At 43.1% G+C, this 21,211-nt stretch overlaps 1 protein-coding gene across 3 annotated transcripts in view; it reads right to left on the reverse strand.

Moving 5' to 3' along the window:
* FMN1 (formin 1) overlaps nt 1-21,211 on the reverse strand; it is a 397,753-nt gene that overhangs the window by 172,019 nt on the left and 204,523 nt on the right. For all 3 annotated transcript variants that reach the window (XM_064485767.1, XM_064485766.1, XM_064485768.1), the window contains one exon: nt 17,556-17,706. In XM_064485767.1, coding sequence (XP_064341837.1) covers nt 17,556-17,706 — 151 coding nt within the window. The remainder of the gene's footprint in view (nt 1-17,555; nt 17,707-21,211) is intronic.

Raw genomic sequence — 21,211 nt, forward strand, 5'->3', positions numbered from 1 at the left:
GGTGGAGGTCCTTCATTAGGGCACTGACACCAGCCAGGAGGCGGGGCGCTCACACTGCAGACCTTGAGGCCCGTCCGCCACAGTTGACTGTTGGTGGTTGGTAGGATTCCTGACTTTATTAGTCCATAACTTCATAATGTGAATGTCAAATTAATGGTTCTCCACGTTTATGTGGAGCCAGTGGGCAGAATTATATCTTGAAGCTCTCAATGTGACTTCCTTCCAAGTGGGTCCTTGGAATAAAATGCCCACTGCAGGCTGTTCAAGAAGGATATTTCAGAAAACATTTATGAGAGAGTATAAGTGCTTATAAAAGTCTGCTCATCTAATGAATATTCTGGTGTAAGTGGATTTAACCCTCAGCATTGAAGAAACCCACAAATGTTGCCTAACTTACCCTCTGCCTTTGGGCTGGCCCAGATATTCAAGGACGGACCTTACCTTGGAAGCAAGTTCACACTTTAAGAAATTATTAAGGTTACACTCATCCAGTGCACACGTATTTATAGCCATTTTCTACCAAACAAATAAAACACAGTCCGACCTCAGATCATTGCAAACAACCTAAAGTTTTCATCCTATTCCTATTCCATGACTCTTCTAATACCCGCTTTTCATTCTTTGTCCTTATGGGTATATTACTTCATTTGTTATAATCCTCAAGATTATTTTCTAGTATTCAGTAACTTTTGGCACCAAAGCATTTCACTTTATGTCTGACTCAAATTCCTCATGCTTCCATTTCAAACAATCTTCTTCTCTCAGGGGAGACAGACAATGGCTGGTCTCACCATCCCCTACACAAAGTGCCTTCATAAACCTCAAGACCATCTTTCTTTTCTTTTTTTTTTTTTTTAAACAAGAGATGCTTTATATCAAACCCTTTAAAAATCAGTTTTTGAGAAGCATTAGCAAGCCCTCAGTTTATCTTGGTCCTATCTGGAGTCAGCTGAACTTGGCAACACATGGCCTTCTCCTAGGTGTAATTACAGTCTGGAGGAGAATGCAATTTGTGCAGCATTCCACTGACCTACAAGCTGACCTTGTGCAGGGACAAATTCACAGGTTGCGTTAAACCCTATTAGACATGCCTAGTTTAAGGCAAAGCCTTTCCAGACCCCTGCCGCATGCTAGGATTAGGATCTGTCACACATGCATACTGTTCCATCGCCTAAGGAACTCCCGCAATGCCTTCCAGAGTCAGGAAAGGCAGGCCCACACCCTACACTGTCTAAACCCGCACCTTGAGTCAGCACATCCAAATTATTATTATTTCTTACATATGTGGATTTTTTTTTCTTTTTGGAAAAACCTGCCTCTTTGAATAAGAATTAGAAAAGAAATTGGAAGACAGATTTGCTGCAGTGGAAAAACCACACCCTGACTGCTCAGCTAGGGAAGTCTTGCCAGACTAACCAAGAAAGAATTTCTGCCAGGTCCAGTGGGATTTTTCACAACTACATAAAATCCGTATATATCTTCAGCCTTCTGCCTGAGCTTGGCAGACATGGCCAGAAATAAAAATAAAAATAAATGGTCTGAATAGGCCACGAATGCTGGGAGCACACTTGGCCGAGGGAGTTCAGCACAGCTACAAAATAAAGAGAATCACAGAAGCCTTCTTCCAGGGAGTCCTCCCTGTCTGAAAAAGACGATTCACTTCCACACCTACACCCTGGCTAAACACCAAACACACTCAAACCTCTGCCAGGTCAAGAGGGTATTCTGTTCTTAAGCTTAGTCCCTGCATCGGAACTTTGTCAGCTTCAGTCACACGGCTTCCATCTCCAGGGAAGTCAGTTTTATCATGGAGCCTGGAGAGCAGGCACCACGTCTGGTTAAATACAGCCTCCTGTGTCATCACCAGTGAACATCTTTGGTTCACTTCAGGCAATTAAGGACATGTGAAATTTGCTGCCCTTCTCATCTGAATCACCCTTCCTCCACCAAAAGCACAAATAAACGGAGGATCCTCACACACAGGTAGATATTTACTTTCAAGGCAATGACACCGATCAAATATCCATGTGCAGGACATTTTTGACTATAAAGAATAAATGATTACATGGTTTGCCTCTCTCGGGGAGATCAAACAACACAGTGGAGAATATACAGAATGGAGACAATCTGACTCTCCAGAGCAAAATTCTAAAAAACACTATTTCTATTTTTGTGCCTTCAGACTGGAGATATCTTATGCTTATGCTTCATATCAACACTCACCAAATTCACTCCTTGGCAAAAGTACAGACGTTAGGAGGCTGGCATAAAGCACATGCGCTACTGATGACGAGAGTCAGCCTGTCTTATTAATAGGAATCCTCTGCATTTCTAAGTCACTGGCTCCCTAAGTGATCAAGGTGCTTTCCTACTGACTGTCGTGTTTATCTGGAAGGCATGCTAGGTTGGACAGCTGTTAGAATCCTAAGTTAGAGATACAGAAATCGATGCACCTGCCCTAAGGGCTTTACGTTCGGATGCGTGAGCTGATGATTTCCTCTTAGTACCTCCAAATCCCAAATAGAAACTAGCATGGAGCCTGAACTCGGGCTGGATTAGAGAGTGTTATCTTCCAGGGAGATGAGATATGGTGCATCAGGGAACCCTGAAGGTTTAATTTTTACTCTCATTTAACGCAATCACATACCCACCAAATTAGAAATTCTTATTTAATAAGTAATGGAAATCTCCTTTGGAAAATAGAGAAAGAATTTCCTATCGGAAATTCCAAGAAGTGACACAAGACGTTATGAAGCCATGAGGCACAGTAATCCATGCATGCAGGCCTTATATACCCGAAATTTAAAAAAAAAAAAAATCATGGGAAGAAGCAACTGATACAATCCCATTTCCAAGCTGTGGCCGTCCATGCCCCCCTCAGCCCTGCCCCACATGGCAAGTGTGACAGTGACTGGACAAGAGACAGGTAAGCAAGTACTCTCCCTAGCCAGTACGGAAAGCAAGGGCCAGCTGGAGGGGAGGGCAGGACCTGAGCTGGCCGTCCTCCCGCTGTCTCCTGAGGGAGAATGGGCGCTTCCTTGGAAATATGCCTTTTTTTTTTTCTCGGCTGGTGCCCAGGAAAATAAATGCTGACTCAGGTACCTTGTCCCTTCTCCTCCCGTGTTCCACCCCCTGCTACTCTGGGGCATCACACCCACAGGAGCTGGTTGGCTGGCCCCATGAGGCCACATGATGAAATGTCACCTGACTCGGCATCAACAAGCCCTTGCTGCTGATGGCCAGCGTGGCCAGGGACGCTTCTGGGAAGTGGCCTCCACCAAGCAGCCCGATGAATGCCATTAAATTAAGCTTTCCACAAGCAGCCTGATTATCTGTCCCACCAAATATTTCAAGGAAAACTAAGCTTCACTGTTTTGTCAAACTGTTAGGTCTGACTGTCTTCCATGGCCTTAATTTTGGGGACACATAAAATTGCTCAGATGAAGTTTACTTTAAGGATTTGGGCTCTTCACCAAGAAATGTGAAAAGGCAAACTGTCATCCAGTCCTGCGGCTGAGAACACATTTGGCATCCGATTCCATTACTGATGAGACAGAAAAACCCTTTTACTGGTTTTGGGGCCAGTGAGTTCTGTTCAGAAAATACAGGGAGAGAAGGCCACAGCAGGTGAGGGCTGCGGCAGGAATATGGAGGGCGCAGGGGGTGGGGGTGGGTGCGGGCGGCAGACACTCCTGCTCATTTTGGAGTTTTTGTGTCTTGTAGAAAACAAACTCCCAAGCAAAATCAGATGCATTTCCCCTTCAGCAGAGACTCAGGAGGGAAAATGGCCAAGAGACATTAGTGCAGTCACTGGCCCACCTTCAGCCAGGACACAAATGTACCGATGAGAAACGTCGTCTTCTTATGTCTTAGTGCTCAAGGCCCCGTAAAATGCCTGCAATGAACATGAAACAATTCTAAGCTGCCGCCAACTAACCTGGTGAGACGCAACTAGACAGAGGGCTATACAGTAGGAGAAAAAAGAAAGGAAAGGAACAGAAAGAGTATGAAGATATTAACTTCTGGTAAAACATAAAACAAAAATAAAATACAGGCCCAAATGTCCAAGACTCTGCCTTTGAAACTGATGGCGTGAATACTAAGCTGTGGTGGTCAGAAGTGAGAGGAAATAGGGACTCTCTTTGGGACAGATTACTGACATCAGTTTCACCTGGAAAAACTCAATTCCTCCTTCAGGTGGCCTCCAACCATCATGGCTCAGCCTTCCCAAATCCAGGTACTTACTCCGTCGATGTGACTCGCCCTTTAACAGCAGGGTGAAGAATGTGTTCACTGTTTGAGGAGGGGTGGGAGCACGGCGGCTCATTACTACAGACAAACCAGACGCGTGATGCCACAGGACCTCTGAGTCATGTTTCACTTGTTTTTTCTTTTAAATTTCTACATTGCAATCTCACTTCAAATTCCTGTCTCAATAACAGACCTGCATGTCTATCAAAGCCTGGGAGAGTAAATGTTTCTTCTCCTCCCCTTATCACCCCACTGGACCTGGCACTGAGGAGCAAAAGGAAAGCTTTCTCTCCACTAATCCTAAATTGTACGGGAAATATCTCCATCCTGTATACTTCTATGTGCTGTAGGCAAAGCCCTTAGAGAAGTTTGGTGGAGATGCTGAAAAACTGTCTATGGTATGAGGCAATTAAGAATCTCTGGGATACCCTATTGAAGTTTAGTGTGCATGTGAATTACCAGGGATATCATCAAAACTACAAGATCTCAACTAGATTTGGATGAGGTCTGTTTTGGATTGAATCGTATTCCCCCTAAAAAAGATGTGTTGAAGTCTAACCCCCAATACCTCATGATGTGACCTTATCTGGAAATAGGGTCATTGCAGATGTGATTAAGATGAGGTCTTACTGGAGTAGAGTGTGCCTCCAATCCAATATGACTGGCATCCTTTTAAGAAGATGGCCATGTGAAGACACAGAGACATACAGGGAGGTAGGTCACTTGTTGATGAAGGCAGAGACTAGAAGTACGCAGCTATATGCCAGGGAGTGCCCAAGACTGCCAGCAAACCACCAGAAGACAGGAAGAGGGGGAGAAGGACCCCTCTCCTGGCTTCAGAGGGAGAATGGCTCTGCCAACACCTTGATTTCAGACTTCTAGTCTTCAGAACCGTGAGACAATACGTTTTTTACTGCTTCCAGTTACCCAGTTCGTGGTAGTTTAAGTTGGCCTTAGGAAATGAATACAAGGAGTGAGAATGTTCTATTTTTAATAAGCTTCCAGGTGATACTTAGGCTGCTGGTCCATGGATCACATTTTGAGTGGCCAGGTTACTGCAAATGGATGGATGGATGGATGGATGAAGTACTTTGTTTACTATTACTGGCACCTAGCACAATGCCTGTTATATATATATATATGTATGTTTATAAAATCCCTAATTCCCAGAGTTTTTTCTGCTAACTAGCTGGAAATGTGCAATCTCCATGGTGTTCTCTCCTAAAGCGATGCGCTCATGGCTTTCTCCAAGACCAGTCCCAGGTACACAGATAGCCATACTAAGGATTATAAATGACAAAGTTTATAAGACTTTTGGACCTCCTGCCTTATCTACATAATTTCTCATTTAATATTAAGACAGTGAATCTAGTCTCCTATATGTTCTTGGTGGCTCAAATAGGGCTTTTGTCTCCAAAATCTAGAGTGTTAGGCTTTTGAAAAGAACACATGCTAATAATTACCCCAAGCTGGTTAGAGATAATGGGCAACAGAAAAGTTATTATCTTCAATGTCATCGTATGTCTTTGATATGATAATCATTGCATTCAAGATATCAGAAATGATGGATGGCCTTTGATTCAGAGTGCAGCACGATGCAAATTACCTGGCTCCTTCTCAGTCCTGCTTAGAAGGTGAACAGCGAGTGACAGTGGGCACCCCTAGCTTCAGGGCCTTGAGCCGCTAGACGGCAAAATCTGTGACAAACTCAAAGAGAAAGACTTCCTTCTTTAAAGATACTTAAGGCTACTTTAATGTCTCCTTTTACAGACATCCTTCATTCAGAACAAACTCACACAGAGTTTTCATCTGCAGCCACTGCTGTAACATACACTATTTACAGCCTAAGTCATTCTAACCTGGTAACTTTCAGGGTAACAACAGTTGACATAAGTCCCACATTGTTTCTAGCAGGCCCCTTCTAGATACATAAATCGATGATTCCAGGAAAGCTTAGTAAGAAAGGAAAGAGGAAAGAGCACTGTATACACTTATTTCAAAACTCAACATGATTTTGTTAGAGCCTACAGTGTATTACCCAGCACACTTCCCCTGCCATGAGTCTTATCAGCCTCCTCACTCTCACAGCACACCTACCACGGAAAGCATACACGTATTACACCCTTCAGTCGTCCGTGTGAATGGAGCAACGTACTGATTCTAAATATTTACTCGCCCTCATCCATGAGGACTACATCCATCCGGACTAGCATCACGAATGTATGCCCCCTGAGCTTCTCTCATATGGGCAAGTCACATTCTGATGGTACGAGCGCAACAAACACACGGCAGGTGATTGGTCCAGAGTCCTGCTGATATCCATCTCCTCCCCTTGTGTTCTTTCCCTTGCAGTGCATCCCACCCCAGCAAGGATGCACGTGCCTCCTCAATTGTGTTGCAATAAGGCAATAGCCTCTAAGATGGGAAAATCAAAACTTGAGTTTTAGGGGAGCAAGGAGGAAGCCTTTTCACTTCCTCTTCTCCTATAAAGCCAACTCAAAATTCTGAGACTGAGGCTCAGAAGCACAAAATCTAACTCCAGTGAAACTAGGAGACGCCTTTAATTTCAAAACAGAAGAAACTGGAGGAGTGGAAAATTCCATGGCCGAGTGATGGAAGGACAAATCTCACTGTTTGAAGAGTAAGTCAGAACCTCGGACACATGAGTTAGTGTCATCATGTGCTGTGGAAGAGTGAGAGGATGGAGAGGATGGGAGCTAAAAACCAGGGGATTATTTAAAAGTTAGCATATGGTACAATTAGGTGCTGGGTATTTGACCCCAACTTTCATGATCAGGAATCGTTTCTGGACAAATTCAACCACAGATTTGGGACTCACGGACAGAAGGCACAGCAAAAGGTAGGACTGAGGTCTTGCGCTGAAATAGAGTCATTTGCAAAATTCCACATCCTTTTTTGGGTTCTCTCTCAGAAAACTAGCAATCAGGCTGACACCCCAGTTTCCATCCCCTAGAGTCGGGTGCCTGGAGAAATGCCACCTGGAAAAACGGACCAGTCTAAGAGCAAAGACAAAAAAGTCCTGTCACTTGGGGCCAACTCAAATGACATGGTTGGTCTGCAACTCTTGACCCCATGGTGAGAACCATCCCTGGGCAAACCTCAACCATTCATACTGAGCTTCCAGCCAGGTTTCTCATGCCTTGATTCGATGTATAAAGCAGCAGCCAAGAATCACCAATGATTTGAGATTATCCTCTACCATGAAATACGGAGGTCAAAACCAAAAAGCATACAAAAGGAACTTGGAAGAAGGGACAGAAGGAAAGTAGGAAGCAAAAGAAAATGTAAAGAGACTATGATTTATAAATTTAAAAAGTTGACTGTATTCTTTAAAAAAAATTAGCTTTTATAAATTCATATACAGTTCTGAAAAACAAAACTCCTTGTCTACCAAAAGAGGAAGACCACGGTAACTGTCTAAAATTGTATTCACAACAGAGAGCAGAGAACCAGAGAGACGGCTGAGGGCAGTGAACACTGGTGCCTCTGGGCTGCAAGGTGGGAGTGGACATGCGGACAATAGTACACTTTTTTAAAAACACTTTTTAAAGCTGTGAAATATTATTGAAGGGTAGCATGTGCACATTTACGTATAGTTTAAAGGACAAAAGCAAACTCACCTTAAGAAACTAAGAACTGTTAATACCTTTGAAAGCCCTCTATCTTCCCCTACAATTTTCCTCCAAAGAAACCATTTTTCTGAATTTTATATTTATTATTCCCTTGCTTCTAAAAAAAAAAAAAAGTTTTGCCACAAACGTATGGTTCCTAAAACTCTTTCGCTTTTTATGTTTTTAACTTCAGGCCATCGGAATCATTCTTTTGTGACTTGCTTTCTCTATTGAGCCTCATGCTTAAGGATCATCAGTGTGGATGCAGGCAGCTGTGGCTGACTCTTTTCTGAGCTGTACAGTATTCCATTATGCTATATCCAGCCACCCTAATGGTGATGGACATGGCTGTCATTTTCAGATCTGTGTGATTATTAACTAAGCTTTTACATACACTCTTCTGAGTGTCCAGGCACAAAGGTACAAAAGTTCGAGCAGAGGGTATACGAGTGCTCACAGGGACTAGATGGAGACAACCCGCTCTCCGAGTATGTGGCACAACGGACCTTCCCATTAGCAGCAAGGAGAGTTCCTACTCCTGGTGATAAGGATGAGGGCGGTGACCGGATGGTGGCACCAGCAAATACTTCCGTGACAGACACGAAGCTAAACACTTCCCAGATTATTTTAATTCTCACAACCACCCTTTGAAGTAGGCACTACTATTATTCTCACTTCACAGACGAGGGAACTATACCGAGGAGCCTTAGAAAGATGATCTACCAGCTTCCCTACTTAGATCAGTGGAGACTCTCGGAGCCCCAGGCATGCTGGAGAAAGCAGCTGATTGGAAGTCTTGTCACTGGCTCCTGCCAGCTCCGAGGCGAACACCGAGGTCTGAGCTGACAGGTGTGAACACCCTGTGCTGCAATGTGAGTCTTAACTTCCTCTCCAGGTACCTTCAGCCTCATCCCTTCCCTTGGTGGCAAGCGAATGGCTGTGTCCTGTGGGGCTGAACTGTTCCAGTACCTCCACAACCAAGAACACGTGTAATATACAACCAAAACATCACATGGCCTGGCTTCTCCAATGCCTTGCTAAGTCATTCTCCACATTGTATGCTGTAGGCAGTCTGCTGCTGTTTTGAATCACATCCTTCTCTAGACAACCATCTCAGTGTCTCACTTTTTCCATTAGTAAGATGATCATAGTACAGAGTGAACTATTTATAATGAGCCCCAGCTCAAGCAATGTGGCTTTCGGTTGGCTTCATTTTAGATACATCTTTCTTTGTTAATTAATATACCTTAGCCCAGTGTTGTAAGTAACATTTATGTTCCTGCATTGGACAAGAAGGAAGGGGACCACACCCAGATTGGAAGATCCAAGATCTTTGGAATCAATATGAATGTAGTATTTCAAAGCAAGGTTTAAAAGTCAGTTTTTGTGTTTGTTGTCAACTAAGGAAGGGGGACAGGACAGCCTACAGGAGAGTAAAAAGTGATGTGCTATTAGGTCATGAGTTAACCCCCTGGTACCTGCAGCTCTATACCATTTTTTAAGAGCCTCTTCTCTCCTCCTGGGATATTATGCATATGTCTAATGTGCGAATGTCTGACGCAAAATGTCTAATGTGACTAATAAGGTATCTAGCATTAAAGTTAATTAATGAAAATGAAAACACTAAAACTCATGTTATTCAGTAACCAGGGCCTGGAGCCAGATCCCAATTAAACCACTCTCGTGATGAAGGAATGGATCAAAATGCCCAGTAGCGTACATCTGGCTGCTTCTGTGGGTCCATCTAGAGCCTCATGCCCCTTTCAAATCAGCCTCCCCACCCTCTCCTCTCCATTGCAATGTGGAGCTAAGGGTGGTCCTCCTCACAAGGTCCTGGGGACTCCCAGGCTCTCCAGCTTGCTCGCATGGAAGGGGCTAGGCAGCTAAGGGATCCAGCTGCAAACAAGCATGATTCATAGGCTCCTCCTGGCCCAATCCCTTTTGCCATTCATCCTGCCGGAGGGCCCCGAACCCTCCAATCCCATTTGTACCCCACTGAGGAGATCTGATAATGGTCCTGGCAGAGCTGTGGCTTTTCGTAACTTCTGGCAGGGGCCTCGCTGACCCATAACTTGCCTACACACATGATTTCTTCTCATACTGTCTTTGTAAATTGACCATGGCTAACCTGGCTGCCCTAATCAGATCAATCAGAGTAACATTTCTTTAGCTGCTGCAGGCTGGCAGCCTCCTGGGCTGAGGCGTGACTCTGAGTCAGGCTCAGATAGGGAAGGCAGATTTTGGGGTTTCCAGTGGGCTCAGGTTTCCTTTGCTTTTATCACAGTTGGTGAGCTTTGTAAGGCCCGTGTTTACAGCCATGCAAATTAGCCTCAGCTGGAGAGAAATCGGGTCAAGCCTAAAGGAAATCAAGCTCTGGGGCCAAAAGGTATTTTATCAAAAGTTGTAAGGGTAGCCATAGTACTGAAGTCAAGCCAGACTGTCCTAGGAAACGCGGACAGCTTTGTCCGGTGTAACCTGAACTCTTGGCTTGGCCTTTGGACCCTGGAAACTACTGAGAGATGGAGGGGAGGACGGTGAAGGGGCCCCATCCGCCAACGGCAACGGCAGGGGGCCGGCCAGCTCAGCCACTGGCTGCAGCCGCCAAATACATTTTCTGTTAAGTAGAGACAAGTGTGAGGAGGGAAGCACTCCATCTTTGAAGGAAGAAACACTATGGCTGTGAGGACCATTTGCCGTACATCCTATGTTACTCACTGACTAAACAAGGTCCAAATCCACGGTTTCATTCGACTGACAAGCTTGTATACACTGTTTTAAAATGTATGTATGAAGGTGTCCACATACAGATATGATCTGGTATTTTGCATCTGGAAAGCATCTTTAGAAATACTCACCCTAGAGGCCATGACACTTACAGAAACTAAGGCCAGAGAGGTGACGTGACTGGACACCCAACTGCTCACTAGTTACCTTCACGACAACACCTCTGGCACCTGCCCACTGCAGTTCTCCCCATCCTATTTCCAGTCCTTTGATAACCCAGTACAGAGAGAAACTTGGCTTATTTTAAAATAATTCCCCAATCCGTTGATGTCTCTTAAGATTAGGGGATTATTAAAACCCTAACAATTATTTCCTGAGCTCCCACCATTATTCCCTGTGGCTCACACAACATGGTGCCAATGATGTCAGGCAGCTTGATCTATGGATCTGAAAGCAAAGATGTTGGTTCACGTGTGATTCCCTGGTCTACCTGCCCTCTAGTAAATAAGACAAAAGTTGGTGGATCGGGAGTGGCCCATTTGCTAAGTAGAAGTAATGACCATATCCTCGGACTTCATCTAAGTAAAGCTTATCTTCCAACAGATGAGAGACCTGAGACCCAGAGAACTTAAAGGACTTGCCCAAGACTCAATAGTTGATTAAGGTCAGAGCCCTAAGTAGAAACCAAGTCTATAAACACAGAAGCCTATGCTCCTTTTACTAAATAATGACCAGGAAGTAAAATTCAGACTTCTCCAAGTCAACGTGATGCCAGGACTTGTAGTTAAACTCAGACCAACAGACCATGTGTCAAGTAATTAAGAGCACAGGTTCTTGCTGGATTCACGTCCTTGCTCCGTCACGTAAGACCTGCATGATGCTGGGCAAGTCACGTAACCTCTCTAAGGTCCAGCTTTCTTACCTACAAAATGGGAAATTATTAATAATAGAACTGTCTCACTGGGTTCTTATGACGACTGAGTAACTCAATACATGCTAAATACCCCAAAACTGCTCAGCTAGCATTAACCAGCATTACTGCTGTTGAAATCTTGTTGTCATCTTCACTTGAAAGAACCTACGTGAATGCAGGGTTATTAAGACTTCCGACCGTATTAAGGATGTACCTGCGGGTGCACGTGTGGTGCAGGGCTGTCCTGACCTTTGTGTATACTGAAGACGTGTACACTTTGCAATGCACTTAGGAGTTCAGTTTCATAAGCATCCATGTGACCTGGGTTTATGACTTAAATACACACAGATCTTTGCCCATTCTTGTTAGACCCTCACACACTTCCAGCTTAGAACTAGAGGCCAGAGTAGTCACTGCCACCAACAAGGTCCCAGCATTAGCACTTACCCACAAACCACGGTCTAGCTCCAGCCAGTCATAGTCTTAGAAAAGGTCCTGTACTAAGCATAAATGAAGTCCAGGAAAATAGAGGTGAGATATCAAAAATTGTACTCAACTCAGAGTACAGGAGGTGAAGGATAAAATACTTTAAAAAAACCACCCAAATATTTAGAAGGGTTTGCTCATAGCATATCTTGTAATATCTATTCATACTTTATTTCCCAATGAGAGCCCCCCAAATCTATGTTCACATATATTTTCACTCATTTCAGGTATGGACAATTTTAAAAACTGTGCGTGTGTGCACACCTGCACGCGTGTGTGTGGTGTGGGGGTGATCCCAGAAACGGTCCCAATGGGTCTAAGTCTAATACTTCATAAATCATAAATTTTTATATTGCACTCCTTCATTCTAAGCACTGGAAATACACTTACTAATGATTTCTATCCTACTATTATCTGCAAGCCTTTCTAATATGCATTTGGCTCCTAATACTTTGAGTGGATGATTTGCTGTGAAATTTGGCCCCATGGTCCTCAATAAAGAGATTTAACAAGATGACAGAGGGTGCTGAGGGGAGACACTCTCTTGTAGGTTCTACTGCTCCAGCTCCAGGATAGAGGCTGGTTGAGCTTCACAGCTCAGCATTCTAAGGCGCCCTCTTGTGGTCGGAAACGAGCACCCTAATGATACTGGCTGGAGGTACTGGTCCAGATTAAGTTACTGTTTGACAGCCAACAAGAGAAACACAGCTGAACTCCAAGAATAATATTCAGATTCAACATTCTGAAAGAATCATTGATATCCATACTTGACAAGTTCTAACCACCTTTTTTTTAAAAAAAAAAAAACTAAAATAAAAATAAGTAAGTCAAGTAAAAGTACAACTTAACTTTTGGGGCCGTCTTATTTCCAAATAAAATTTACAAGGCAGAATTTTTGTAAGCTGGTGTACAAGCTCCTGTTTGCTTTCGGCAGATCTGGCCAGTCAAGGGCCTTTTTAAAGCAAAGAACAGGAAAGCCCAGATCATTCCAGGTACCACCCAAGGAATCTGGACAGAGCACTGATGACCTCAAGGTCATATTCTGGAGCCATCAACACACGGGCAAGTTATGTCACTCACTGCTACAGATGATAACCCCTAGCCTCACTGCTCATTTTCAAACACATGAGAAGCAGAAAGGGGCTGGCAAACTCATTCCCATTCCTGGGGGAAAAAAAAAAATAATGCACATACCTTACCAGGGCAGCCCGGAGAAATTATCTTTGTACACAAAAGCTGAAATTATATAAACTTGGAAGGCAACAGGTTATGAAAACCCTATAAATTTATGTTCAGGCTTCCAAACAATGTTCCCCTTCCACTCTTCTCCCCTCCCCACTAAACTGAGACACCAAGTCTGGGATGTGAGTTACAGCTATGATCCTAGCCAAAGTGGCCCAATTACATCTGAAAGCTTTCGGCTCCAGGAAGTTTCAACAGACTGGTGTCTGCTGAACCATCACCACCCCCCTCCCCCCCCCACCCCCACCAAGTGCTCAGGGAATAGCATTATCTCATTAATTCTTAAGAAATATCTATTAAAAAGGCAGAGGGAAAGGAATCATTTTATGTATCTTACAGAGGAAGGAACAAGCAGAGACAGTATTTATAATTCAGAGTGAGATTGTGGCATTTCAAGAGAGAAAGAATACTGGCAGGTCATGCTGATTTTCTGAACGGTGCCGGGCAAGTTTAGAAAGCAGTTGGAAAGCCGATCAGAGTAGCGACGTCTTTGACAGGCACCAGGACAAAGAATCTCAGACGAGGAAGGCAGATTGCTGGCTCTTTGTCAAGGTGCTGACCTATCTTTCCGAGGAACAAATGTAACTTAGAGAGTGTATAAATATGGGCATAATGACAGTGAAAACTCTCATTTTACAGGGCAAAAAAGACCAGAGAAACAAGCCTGAAATGAACTACTAGATTGTCTATATGCCTCGATGGAAAGGAAGTTGCGGAATTCTTCAACAAATATTGAAAAATAGGAACGGTCCAGAGATGACCATTTGCCAGCTGTTTCAGGAATGGGCAGATTCAGGTTTTAAGACCCTCAACAACCTTGTGGGAATCAGCGATGCTGGAGAATTTCTTTGCAAAGCTTTCAGAGTTGTTCATAAATGAAGAGATTCATACATAGCTCGGGAGAATACTGAAAAGTACTTTCACAATCATGATCTCATTTTATCCTTGTAACGACCCTGTCAAGAGTTGTTAGTCCCTACTTTATGGAGAAGGGATCAGCGTGGGAAAGTGAAATAACTTGCCTAGAAGGTTATCAGAGAACAAAAAAAAAAACAGGGGCTAGTACCAAGCGCGGGTGGTGCCAACAAGAGCTGGTGTTCTGAGCTCTGCTTCTCAATTTGGTAAAAGCTACGTTTGTGGTGGCACAGTGGTCTCATGTCACAAATGAGGGTGGCCCATGCCTGAATATGCAATATGAATATACCGTAGTATTTAATTTACTATAGCTAGTATTTTAAATAATCAATAAGGTCAAAGGAAAATAACACTAAATCTACATAGTGTTTTGTGGTTGGAGTTAGATGTAAAGTGTCTTTTATTCAAAGATTTGGATTCCTATTAGAAGACCCTGAAGAAAACTCTGGATGATTTCACAGTGTAGCACATATTCTGGATTTGCACAAGTGTAGCTATATTTTGTTGATGATTTTAATAATGGCCACTCTCATTTATAAACGGCAAAATCAATCATCCCGTAAAAGTGGTTACCATCCTAAGTGCAGCAAACTACTCTTTAAAATGAAGGGGAAATGAAGACACATGCTGAGGCCCTTCTACCTCAAGTGTCTGTCAGTATCAACGTCTTCCTAGTTGAAAGTGTACAAACCTAGAAGTCATCTTTATCTTTCTAGGTCTCCTTTCTCATATAAGGGTCCTGAATTAGATGATCAGGAAGGTCCCTTCTAATTCTTAGACTGTATCATACTATAAAACAGGATCCCAGCCCAGTTTGAAAAGCTATGTGTCTGTTTACTTTAAACCAGTGCCAGTGATGGTAACTTTAAATGCTATTCTAGAAGATGAAACTAGAGACTCATATCTGAGTTGAGCAGAATCGTGCCATTTCTGACAGCGCTGAACTGGGAATGCGGACATGCAGGGGGAGCAGACCAGCTCTGTTTTAGAGAGGTTCACGTTCCTCCCCTTGCTGGCAGGGTCCCTGCGGCCGAGGTTCCAAACACTGGGTTTTTCCATCTCTGACATTTACTCCGCTTCATTCATCATAAAAAGATCTATTTGGCAAGCGTCTCCTGGTCACCTAGTAAGGGAGCCGTTCTGCGGTTAGGGTAACGAAGCTGGCCTCCAGGGCCGAAATGCCGCAGCTGTTCGCGACCTCGAAACTTCTCTTTCATCTTCATTTTCGGAGAAGAGAAAATAAACAGCTGACTCTGAGAAGAGAACAAGGGCTCCATCATGATGCTGGAAACCTGGCCGTGGGCACAGAGGGAAGGCTCCTAGGAGGCAGGTTCAGGGTTTTCAGGCATTGACTCAGCTCATTATTTTCTGTAAAGCTTCAAATCTCAGCTCTAAGGTAGGACACAAGCTCACCGCAAATTCCAAGCAGCCTCAAGACCATCAAAGCTCAGGAGACCCACCCTTAAAGGAGGAAGCAGAGACTACGTATGTGCACAGATTCCTTGGGGTAACGGCAGCCCCACTGTTGAGGAAGATGAAAGTCTTTGAATGAAGAGTATTTCCCCCTCAGACAGAGAAACAAACACATCAAGCACTAACTGCCTTAGTGAAAATCCTTTGTTGAAGACGCAAACAATTGAGATAAGAAATAAGAATAAACTACCCAAGGCTTTGAAGTTTTAAAAACAAATGCTTTGAAGTTTTAAAAATGCTCATTTATCAAAACAGAAATAATTAGCTTTATGAGTAAACAACACGCAACCAAGCCATCCAGAGAGAGAAACACAAGGAGTAATAGCAATCTTAGAAGAAAAAGAGCACAAAAGTAAGTTTAGTATGACATTGTGTGTAAGAAAACATTCTGTGGGGTTCCTAGGTAGTCAGAGAAGGCTTCCTGGAAGAGTCAAATTGAGGCCACCTTTGCAATACACAGATTCTCCTTTTGCCTTTCAATATAAAAAACAATAACCTTCTGTTCCTATAGATAGTATTTAAAAAGCCAGCTGGCCTATTAAATACACATTTTTCCCTCTACCATGAATCTAACTGCATATGAATATATTTTACGTGATTTCTTGCCTATAACTAAGTTGTTTCATTAGAAAAATCCAAGTTGTTTCATGCAATATGTCCTCTTAAAACATTTGCTCTGATATTGAATTATTATTGGGATCATATTTTGAGCAGGAAAACCCAATTCCAATGAACTTGAGAGGTGAAAAACCATGATCATGATTTTCATTTATAATTCAAGTCAGTGAGAAAATCTGACTTGATTAACAGAAAACTGCCCTCAGACTTTTGTCATTCTTCCCCCTGTAAGGGACAGCCGACTCCACAGTCATAATGTGACCTGAGCTATGAAGAGCCAAGGGATGGACCACACTACTAAGAAGGAAGAGTTGATGCAACTGCCATTTAGTTTTACAGACTCTTCCAAACACTTCTTCAAACCCTCTCAGATTTGAATTTCACAACATCCTGGTAGGTCTGGTAGACTCAGATACTGTTAATCCTGTTTTGTAGAGAAGGGGAAATGTGGCCGGAACAGGGAGACAGCCAGCCCAAGAGCACACAGCAAGTCAATGGCAGAACCACGTACCACACAGTTGACCCCTGAACACACTTCATCCAAACTCCATCCAAACCTGCAGCCCATCCCGGCCCTGCCCAAGTCGATCCTCCTTGCCCCGCTCTATCATGTGATTTGAATCTGTTTTTGAAGTTGGTTGTTAATATAAGCTCCACAGAGCAAGGATCTCTGGGGGTTTTTTTTGTTTTTGTTTTTTTTCCTACCGACATATCCCAGATGCTCAGACAGTGCTATCCAACAGAATTTTTTTGTAATGACAGAACTGTTTTGTATCTGTGCTATATAGAAGCCACTGGCCAGAAGAATAAAACTGAAAAGTGGCTAGTGCCCCTAAAGAACTGAATTTTTAATTTCATCTAATTTTATTACTTAAGCAGTCACATGTGGTGGCTAAGGGTTACCACGCTGGATAGCACGGCCTCAAACAAACCCTAGCACAAATAAATATTTGTTAAAGGGATGAATTTATAAGTAAGTGAATAAGACACAGTTTCCATATTAGCCTACAGACTACTTTCACTAATTGTAAATTAAATTTGATCTTTTTTCAATAGAATTAATGGCTGCAAAAAGTCGAGATTAAGAAAACAGTTTGAAAACACAGATGGTATGGCCCAAGTAGCTGGTACAGATTCCTCAAACTATTGGCTCCTTGCTGTCATTTGTGACTCCAAACCTTCCAAAACCTTTTTTTTTTTTTTTTGAAAACAGAGAGAAAGCAAACCAGCAGCAAAGACGGAATCCCCACATATGACAAAAAATACATATAATCACAATGATTACTATAGTTAGTCAATACCTTTTTGACCTTGTTTTTTTTCTCATAGGTCTCTGACAGAGGCTTTTTCTTCTGCTGAGTTGTGTCTTTGGAGAATAAATACTCAAATTCACTAGTATCCCGAATGTCAGGTTCTTCTAAGGAATCCCATAAGGTTGGTGCAGAATTTTGGCTTAAAAGATAAAATGGCAAGTTAAGAACCAAAACAAAAGAGAACAGAAGACAGTCAGATCCTTAATTCATTTTTTAATTCTTTTAAAAACCCTAATAAAGCTTAAAGAAAAGCTTTCTGCGATTACACATTTTTTTAAAAATCAAAATATACTATAAAGTATCAAGGCAAACACACGTTTCCCAAACAGAATGGTCATTAGATGCAATCAAAGAGCTAGAGAAACCTCGTGGAAACACAACTCCTGGCATTCAGATCGCGGAGGCATGTAAGCTGCTTCCCCCACTCCCACCTTGGGGCATTTCCATGATGGGCAAAAATGGGCAGATAACCAGTTTTGAGACATTCATGGGATAACTCTTCAGTGGAATACAAATGGAGTGCTAGGGTGCAGATTTACCCTCTTTGGGATTTTTTTCTATTGGCTTTCAATACAGTTTTTCAGTTTAGCTCAGGTCAACTCAGCGCAGGATCCGTACATGTAAACAGACTGTGCTCATTTAGAAATACCTGATTTACAATGCACCACATCAACAGCAGTACTAATAAAAACAACCCAAACCCCCCATTGCACCTGCCCCCACAGAGATTCCAGCTAATGCAGCCACGGGGAGACTGTGCTCTGTTTGTCTGATTGGTTTTTTTTTTCTCTCTCTCAAAACAGGGGCACCCTAGTTTTAAAACAAAGAGAGGGAAGAAGATACAGGAAATCAGGCTCAGAAGAATGACCAGAGAGCCGACTTCCATGGGTCACTGGCCAGGCTCCTTTCAGTCAGAACACATCTTCTCCCAAGTGTCTACTTTCTTAACTTACTTTCTCATCTTATTTTAAAACACTTTTAATGCCCATAGACCTTTTTTTAAAGGTTTCATCTACACATTTATTGCTTTTCAAACGTATATGTTATGACCCATAATATCTACTAATACTCATCTTTGTCTCAATACGTATCTGCCCAGTCAGTGAAAATGAACAGAACTATAATTACCTGGCGTGGCGCACAAAATTTGTGGATACTAAAAGACAGGTTTCATATTTGAAACAGCTGGCTACACTGGCTTTTCAGATCCGTGTGTTCACATTTTGCTAAGTGTCTGCCTCTTCCTTGAAATATGACATTTGGGTTCTGGCCCGTAAGAAAATCTGAACATTCACTTCTCTCCACTTTCTGTGGTTTTTTTTTTAATATTACAATTTTTCTAATAGAATACTTGAGGCATTTAAGAATGTATATGTGACATCTGTAAGTTATGATGTATAACAGTATACTGAATGCCTGTGACATCATCACCCAAGAACTAGAACATTTCCAATGAAGCGCATCCATCTAGGTGCTCCTTCCTCAGCCAACCACCCACCCCGCCCCTGGCGCCTGCCTCACTTAACTTCAATTTGAAGCATGAACACCATTAATATTAAGTGCTTTTCTCAGCTGCACTTGGAAAGAGGAATCTCGATGGGAGAAGAGAGCCAGGGAATTTTGGAGGGGGTAGCCTTGGGGCTGCTGATCTAGACTTCATGGAGATTCTGGGAAGCTGTGGACAGGGTGAGTAGAGGGAGGTGATGGGACGCTCCAGGCAGATTATTCAGCTCCAGCCCCCCCAATTCCTGCACCTGTACCGTTTGGCCCCGGCTCCACGGATGCTGAGCTCAGGCCAGGATGACTAGGAATATAACTCACTCATATTCTGAAGTCAATTGGCTTTGGCAGTCAGGTTGAGCACCTCATCACCATTTACAAAGTTTCTATGGGAAAAGTCATTTCCAATAATGAATACAAGAATTTTGGAACACCACCTTTCAGTGGGCTGGGGGAAACTGGGCTGATGGGGCGGTAACAGGGACTCGCTCACAATGGACCATCTGTCATCATGGTCAATTCTTTTCTGACCACTGAACACATGATTCTAACTCAAAAGAAGAGGAAGAGGAAGGCAGAAGAGGGAGGAGGTGTGAGGAAGAAGTGGGGAGGGGGCAGATGGCAGGTGGTGAGCAGGGAGAAGGGCGGAGGGGGAGGAGGAGAAGACACTTTCTCACCAGGGAGACACTTATTAGGAAGCCGAAAAGGGAGATAAATGAGGGTTTCTTTTTCTTTAAACTAATGTCTTTCCCCTATTCTAGAAGCCAGGAAACAGACATCAAAGAAAGCAAAATGACAAAGGTTAAAAATCACGCTAGCAGTGAAGAGCAATCTAAGAGGATGAGAGGCAGTGTATACGTAATAGAGAAAGGTCATATTTTATCCCTAGTTCCCCAGAAGATCAAGACCAAAATTTATTATGTGTTCATTACCTAAAGTGCTTACTCCTCTGGTTGTACAAAACAGCACCTCCTTTTAAAGAATACATCCCAAATTAACTTTACCTTTGTCCATAATGAATAGTACATAGAATCTTCAAACAACTTTAGTTTAAAAGATGTAGCCATGCTCTGAGGTACAGAAGCTTTTTGAGTGACCCATAATAAGAGAGATTAAACTGCCGTGCCCTGAACTCCGGCTAGAGGCTGACATGTTCTCCAGGCAGGGATCTCCTGATGTCCCAGGTCAGAAAACTTGTGACATTCACCTACTTTTTTTTCAAATTAAAGAATAGTCAGTTACAATGTGTCACCTTCTGGTGTACAGTACAATGTCCCAGTCATGAATATATATACATCTATTCGTTTTCATATTCTTTTTCATTAAAAGTTATTACAAGATATTGACTATAGTTCCCTGTGCTATGCAGAAGTAATCTTTTTTTTTTTTTTAATCTGCTCTACACAGAATCCCTGATGGCAGCAGGCCTCCAAACTCCATGTGGCGTTCTCCCTCTGCACCTGCCGGTGTCCGCATTACCCCTTCTTATAAGAACACCAGTCACTTTGGATTAGGGGCCAGCACAACTCCAGGATGACCTCGTCTTAACCTAACTAATCACATCTGCAATAGCTCTATTTCCAAATAAGGTCACCATCTCAAACACTGGGTGGGGGCTAAGTCATCAGCAAATCAAGCCGGGGGGAGGCAATTCACCCCATAACAAAACTGAAGCCCTAGATTTACGGTGAAACTAATAAGAGGTGGAGTGTTCCGCTGTTTTCTTCCTCAAAATGGCCAACTACGTGAGGAGAGAAAAACAATGATTATCTCCAGCTTGTCACGGACGCCTCCAACAGCAGGTAAAGGACCCACGTCTCCCAGCGGTCCACTCCACCGCTATGGTCTAGGATGTCGCTGGCTCATAGGTCTTGCAGGAGTGAGGCTGAGGCAGGCTAGCAGGACCAGGTGTGGCACAGCTCCGTGTGCTGTCAGAACACGCGATGCCAGGGCTGACGCGTGGGCTCTGTCACCCTGGAGTGGATGCACACTAATCTGAGGACACTAATAAAGGAACACAGCTCCAAATCAATGTTGTGGGAAATTATTTCTTAGGAAATGCCATCAGAGGCTTGAATGGGAAAAGGGGAATACTAGTACTTTAATTAAAAGTAGGAGCTATCTCAGGATCATCTGCTTTTTTT

Source organism: Camelus dromedarius, chromosome 5 (genome assembly GCF_036321535.1).
Source record: "Camelus dromedarius isolate mCamDro1 chromosome 5, mCamDro1.pat, whole genome shotgun sequence".
Lineage (NCBI taxonomy): Eukaryota > Metazoa > Chordata > Mammalia > Artiodactyla > Camelidae > Camelus > Camelus dromedarius.